At 49.5% G+C, this 6803-nt stretch overlaps 1 protein-coding gene across 1 annotated transcript; it reads right to left on the bottom strand.

Moving 5' to 3' along the window:
• Window positions 1-1076: 1076 nt before the first annotated feature.
• Window positions 1077-3952, bottom strand: LY79DRAFT_681382 (glycoside hydrolase superfamily; the record flags this gene model as incomplete). Its single annotated transcript, XM_060564561.1, is given in 9 exon segments — window positions 1077-1114; window positions 1145-1318; window positions 1379-1527; window positions 1879-2510; window positions 2562-2696; window positions 2706-2763; window positions 2815-3134; window positions 3210-3735; window positions 3804-3952. Coding segments are annotated over 9 exon segments (2181 nt in total).
• Window positions 3953-6803: the final 2851 nt, after the last annotated feature.

The following is a 6803-nucleotide window of genomic DNA, read 5'->3' on the forward strand; positions in this document are numbered from 1 at the left end:
CAGTATCAGCTCATGAGTTAGGCACCTATCGTCTGGTCCTACAGCTTTGCGCTCCCCCCAGGACCGAGTATTCATGTGGCCTACGACGACACGACGTGAGTTGATCGGCTCTATTCCCGCTTGCCTGGCTCGAGCCTCTACAAAAGAAGAAAGCAAAAGGATTTAGACTATATATCTGTCGTCTATACGTTTCTAGATTTTCAGTCTCGAGACCAATTATTGGTTTCCCTCACCACTGATATTTCGAAATTTTGATACTAATGTATTCATCTGTAGAGCTCAAAAAGCGGCGGCTGCGTTGAATCATCACTATCAATGTACCACACAGATTGGGAAAATGATACCTCAGTAGTTAGGGACATCGCCGTACCATGGATGTCTTCGCCTGATCTCTGGTTTCAAGAGTAACGAGGCCCTCGGCAGCAAAAAGCACAGCCTTTAGAGCGGGTGCCTCCTGTCTCAGGCCCAATTCAGTAGCGGGTAATACTTAGTAGCCGTGACGCTCGCGCCAGCATCTAGGGATAGCTTCTACACGCGCATATTTGACCGCCAACTAGGGTCATACGTGCCCCCACTCCGCGACCTGATTGTTCACGCATAGTTGCTTACGTGGATTTGCTCCTGTTGATCAATATCCTTGGGTCCCTCAATGCGAGCATCGACACCCAGGGAAGTCTGTGGCCATAGCAGACCATGGCGGTGATTGTGACAGTTGGGAGAGATGGGCAAAGGGAAATCGCCCGATCATGCTTCCGGTTTATATGGAGAAACTGGCCCACGAAGGGGTCCAGTTCCTAGGAGAGACTAAGGGTGAGATGCACAAGCGGTTAAATATGGGTGCAGAATCAATCAAGTTTGGTGGAGAGATTGAACTCGTGTTGAGCTCCGCAATCATGTAGCGAGCCTTGCAATATTCTGATTGCCTAGCGCCCGGTCCAGCCCTGCCTCTCCAACCAAGGCTCGCAGTCCATTTTGACTGTAGCCTTGCTTCAAACGCATCAGTGAGTCTAGTACCACTGTTTAAGCATAGAGAGAAATAACATTAGTGTCATTTCTGTCTAGATTAAGTATTAAACTTAAAGATAGACATAGTTCGTCTCTAGAATATCACGGGCTGAAAAGCCAAGCATGAAATTATACTTACCCTTGATTAGCCTCCAATCACCCGTCATCTCGTCCCACATACGCAAGTCATCCTTTTGAACTCCTATAGAAACCTGCAAAGTTTTTCCGACGTCCAGTTCTGCTTTTTGAAATCCTTTAAGCAGCTTAGGAGGTTCATTGGCTTCTTTTGGATAGCTCACATAGAGCTGGACAACTTATTTCGCTTTAAAATCGTCAGTGTTCTCCAAAGTCGCATTAGCAGTGATATAAAAACCGTCATGGCTCGTTTCAAGGCGCAGACTACTGAGATTGAAAGAGGTGTATGCGAGTCCGAAGCCGAAAGGAAACAGAGTTTCGATGCGATATCTGCCGAACCTCTTATAACCAACATTCAGACCTCCGTCAAAGTTGACCTCAAGGTCACTAGTAATCTGTTGTGATATAAGCTGTAATTACGCAGTGGCAATTATAGATCTGCTTTTGTTATCATAGTTATAAGCTTGCTCTACCCTAGACCTCTGTGTGCCTTAATAGCATGCGCATGTGCTATATTAGAGACCCCTACAATTCCAAGGGGCCTAGGTTTAAGCACTGTTTAAGGCAGTTAAAAAACACTACCTATACTTTAGCAAGATATACCTAATTAGAAGGTAATTAGTAAGAGTGTTCTATATTACTAGCCTTCTAATAAATAGTGTTATAAACCTGGGGGGGTGTGTTGTGATATAAGCTGTAATTGCGCAGTGGCAATTACGGATCCGCTTTTGTCATCACATAATCTGAATAGCTTCCTCAAGAGTCTTGGAGAAGGTTGAAGGTAACTTTCCACCAGGGCTTATGTCGCCAAAAAGGGTTCTTTCCAGAGCGAGGACAACTTGCTGCCCAGGATACCATATTTCCAAGATCCCTTCCACTTTTCCAATCCACGACATGAGAATAGCGGAGTTGTTCCCCAGCCGGATGAGTGTTTTGGAGGACGTCGAGGCGATCTTTGTAATAAGCTCATCTTGACCACTGGGCAATTGAAGGCCGATATTGCTATCGGCACCCTCAGTCCAACCATCGTTGACAACAATGATGCGAAGATCAGCCCAGCGAGCCAATGATAGAGCTTGCTCGTTCCTTGCCACATTGGCAACTTCCACACCGAGTGTCACGCCGAAGTTTGACGTGGATAATGAGAAGCTCATAGAATCCTTCAGATATAAGTCGATAGGTTTCCCTGCCTCAAGCTCTATGACACCAGAGACGGGGTTGCCGAAGTTCTGCTTGGTCATAGTAACGACATGTTGACCGTTAAGCAGCAGCACGGCGTCTCTCTGACCATTCAGAGAGAAGTAATACAGCCCGGTCGTGTTTGGTAGGAACTTGCCCTCATACACAGAAGAAAAGATATCCGGCCAGGCCTAGAACATATTCCTAGGGAACATCCCTGAGGTAATGTTCTAAGGATAAACAGTCTGATTAATGTTGCCGGACCAGTTTGTGTTGTTCCAGTAGATTGCTTTGAGATCCTTGAGCATAGAGGACGGGGCAGTGGGATAAGGACCAGTTCCGGGGTGTGCCTCAGCATACCATAACCCGGCATGCTCCTCCGTAACATGGGTAGCGTTGGTAGCTCCACGACCAAACATGGCAATCTTTAGGTACTTGTGTTCGCTCAAAGGCAACAATTGCTGTTCGTTCTTGAGAAGAACCATACCGTCCTACGCCAGCTCCTGCGCAAAGTCCTGATGTTCCTGTGTACGTGCCATGGCCGCAGCGTTTCCCTCGGGAGGGTAATCGACGGCACCAAGCTCGAACATTGGACGCCAGAGGCGCTCAACCATATCCTTGACACGAGAGAACTCGACTGAACCGTTGTTGACGGCATCTTTCAACATGTCTCCATAGTAGGCGGGGAGACCGAAGGAGTCAACAAGTGAGCCACCGGGCATGGAGATGTCCATGCCATTGTTAGCCGACGCCACGGTACTGCGCTGGGCAAAGTACCAATCAGCCACGATAAAGCCTGTGAAACCCCAATCGTTCTTCAGGGTCTTGTTCAGGAGAAACTCGTTCTCACAGGTGTACTGCCCGTTAAACTTGTTGTACGAGCACATGACGGAGGCTGCCTTGGCCTCCTGAACCGTCGCCTTGAATGAAGGCAAATAAAGCTCCTGCATGGAGCGCTCGTCCGCCACAGCATCCACAGCGTCGTACTCGGGGCCAACACCAAAGCGTTTAGTGTCCTGGTTGTATGCGGCGAAGTGCTTGGGACAAGCTAATGCATGTCGGCTTTGAATGCCTCTCACCTGGGCGACGGCAAGGCGGGCTGTGAGATGCGGATCTTCCGAAAGCTTCTCTGCCGCGCGGGCCCAGAGCGGGGAACGGAGGATGTTAATGGTGGGCGAGAGAACGTCGTTACGGCCTTTCATTCGCTGCTCATCGGCAAGCATCTGCCCAAAGATGTACTCGGATGTTGTGTTCGAACCGGAGGACACCATGATAGGGGCAGGGAACGTTGTCACGTCGTTCATCGAGTTGCTGACTCCGACAGGGCCGTCACCCATGCAGACGGATGCGATGCCCAGTGCATCCACGCCAGAGATGACCGATGCAGGCATTGATACCAGTGCCATGATCATCACGCTAAATCATTTCCAATATCAATATTTGGTTGAGAACTATTTCTTGGTGACTGGTATGGTATGCAAGACGCTAGACGTACCACTGTGTCTCCCTGTACCATGGCATAGATTTGAGATGTGTTCAGCTGATCCATAAAGGCTTGAACCCTATCTTCCGGGGGAGCGGACTTGCTAAGCCATAGTGGCTCAGTATCAGACCATGATAACGCCGAGACCATAACAGGCAAGGCAAATGTGAAAGTCCGGACTGGAGTCATGGCTACGCTGCCGATGACCTGGCCATTTCAAAATTCAGAGACCAAGGAAATGGCTTACAACAAAACTTCGCAATTAGGAGGGAAATTCCCCATCTTAAACTTGTAGCCCATTGCTGGTTAGTACAGGCTTTCCGCCGTACAAGCAAAGACGGCCATCAACTCCACAAACGTTCCTTTATTCCTAGCTAGAGTTTAAGATTCTTTCCTCTTATCAAGCAATTTCCGGGGCTGCCCTCCTTATCCGTCGTTGTCTTTTATTGGCTATCTTCGGCGTTCAAAGATGATGTGCGGGCTTCTGGTATATAGACAACGATGCCGAAATATTGGGGATATTAAGACGCCGACAATATCTATGAACTAGCCTATGTTTAGTCTAATCAACCAGCCATGAGTCTTGGCTTCTGAGGCAAGCTGTTCCTTGTATTCAGCACCCTGGAACCTACATAAGTTTGCTGACACACCAAGGAAAACCCCAAAACCAACCACGACTTGCAAATCATCAGTTATTTCGGGGTTTCCGCTTAGTGCCTATCCACAAGAGAGCCCTATGACAATCGGGTGTTCAAACAAGCGGGATCTGGGCCAATTTGTTTCGTTCCCCTGGCTTTGGGGGCGCATTTTGATTGGCCGCGGTATTGCTCACGCTTCAACTGCTGCCGCCGCCGCCGCTGATACTCGGGTTGGTGGCGTTGCGACCAATGACGGCTACCGATGCCGTCGGGGACAGCGAGAGGATGTCACCCTCGTTCTTCAGCAGAACCATGCCATCGGCAGTGAGAGTAGCGATGAGCTCGAGCCGGTGTGGATCCTCTCCCGAGGCCTCGGGTATCTTGACGGTATCTTCAAAGCGCTCCCTCTTCCGTGCCCAGTATATGAAACGGCGCGGGCTCGTGTCGAGAACCTCAGCAGGCACTTAGCCGAACACCAGTGCATCCAAAAGTTTCTGTCCAAGCCACCTCGTCGGGCCCGGCATTCGGGGTCCAAGCCTAAGTAGGGGGCCCTCACTGTTAAGTACATGCCAAGCCAGTCTGACCCAACCAGCCCTGACAAAGCCTATTCCTTCCGGAGGATCTTTTCCAATAGCCTGCGACCATTGTCGCAGTACTCCCTATTGACGCGTTTGCACGAGGTCATGAAGGATTACGGGTCCGCATCGCGCATTGTGGGCTGAAACGGCAGTATGTACAGCTCTCGTGGTGTTTGGCGGACCACCTGCGATGTCGTGCCAGCTCCACCAGTTGACGGCTGCCAGCAGGCTGGCCTTCTCCTTCAAGTAGTTTTGTCCATTGAAGAAGCCATGTCGTTGGAGGGGGTTGTCTCTCACATTGGGCCTTGTGTTGCGTTGGCTCCTTGTATCGCTGTTATGTAGCACTAAGCGAGCCACTGGGAAGCGTCTGCTTCTCTCGCAGATGCCGATATGGCAACCATCCGGTTCCCTTCACAGGACGCTTGGGATGCAACCTGCCCTCTCCTACACTTGTTAAGCTTCCCCTGAGCGTGGATCTGGTTCCCGAAGCTAACCACCCTACATTCCCCGTGCAGCTCCACGAGGTCAGGCGACTGGCAGCCAACTGTTAACTGAGTAGGCTTTCACTTGGTGTAGTGTAGTGGCGCTTGTCTGCAGGAGAAGAATTGACAGACACTCCTATCTATTCCGGTACATCAAATCACAATGCCTTTCCCGGTAGGTAGGCGATTTATCTGGTCACGGACCAAGCCGCCGGAAAGACTTAACACTCTCTTCGACTTTTGAATCTTTGATATGAGCAACATAACTGCAGCACTAATCGACTGTATCGCAAAATTTTCGGCAAGCCCCGAGGCGCACTTCTCGGCATCATGTCCGCTATCCTTCCTCTCGGTTGCTGTGTAGCGACCCTCTCTGTTAGTATGGTTGGCGATCGATTCGGACGTCGAATGGAAATATCTGTTAGTGCCTTGACCTTGGTTTGTGGAGGCATCACCAGGACGTCTTGGTTCATTGTACGTTGCCTTCCCTCTTCCCCAAAGCTTTCTCTTGTCGAATACTCTGTCTCAGCTGAAAGTCCATATACCACCAACCTGTGAGCAGCCGTATTCCCTTAGTATTCCGCTTCATCCCCGATTTCTGTCGCCCCCCCGGCAGTCTGCTTGGAATATGCTAAGCTTACGACTCATCTTGGTGTGGTCCTTTGTGATTATTGTTCTTAATTTGATCTCAAAGAAATATTGAATGGTGCTCCTGATTCATTATATGCAGCCTATTCCCATCGAAGCCTTCCCTGTTGTATGCCAGGTCCCAGTTTTCTCAGATAAATATCAACACTGTCAGCCACCCAATAACTCGATCAAGTCTAAGATGGCCCCGTACGCGTCTAAAGAAGACAAAGCAATGTCAACTCCAGCAGCTAAGAAAGCCAGAGAGTCCTCTGCCATCGAACTCTCTCCCATTAGAACAACTTCACCATTTTCACCGATGGCCAGACCGAGACTTTGCGGAAGTACGCGAAGTCGTTGCTTCCCGGAACACCCCCATGATTCTCCTCCTACCGCAAACTTAATATCCCAAAGTAGCATGTGCTCCACCTTCATGCAATATGTCAGATATGATGGCACGATTTTCACATCCTCTAGGCTGGCAAATTTACCAGTATGAGTGTTTATGACCCGGCCGAGGACATCCAACCTCACTCCAAGAATAGCACCCAAGTCAAGAGGTTTCTCGTGGGACCCACACGTTAACACCAGGCCTCCCTTGATCGGGTCGTAATTCTGGCTTGTCTTTGCTAACAACATCTTCTATGATTTACTGCCTAATTTTTGTTGTTATTGT

Source organism: Colletotrichum navitas (assembly GCF_030913465.1).
Source record: "Colletotrichum navitas strain CBS 125086 chromosome Unknown LY79scaffold_158, whole genome shotgun sequence".
NCBI lineage: Eukaryota > Fungi > Ascomycota > Sordariomycetes > Glomerellales > Glomerellaceae > Colletotrichum > Colletotrichum navitas.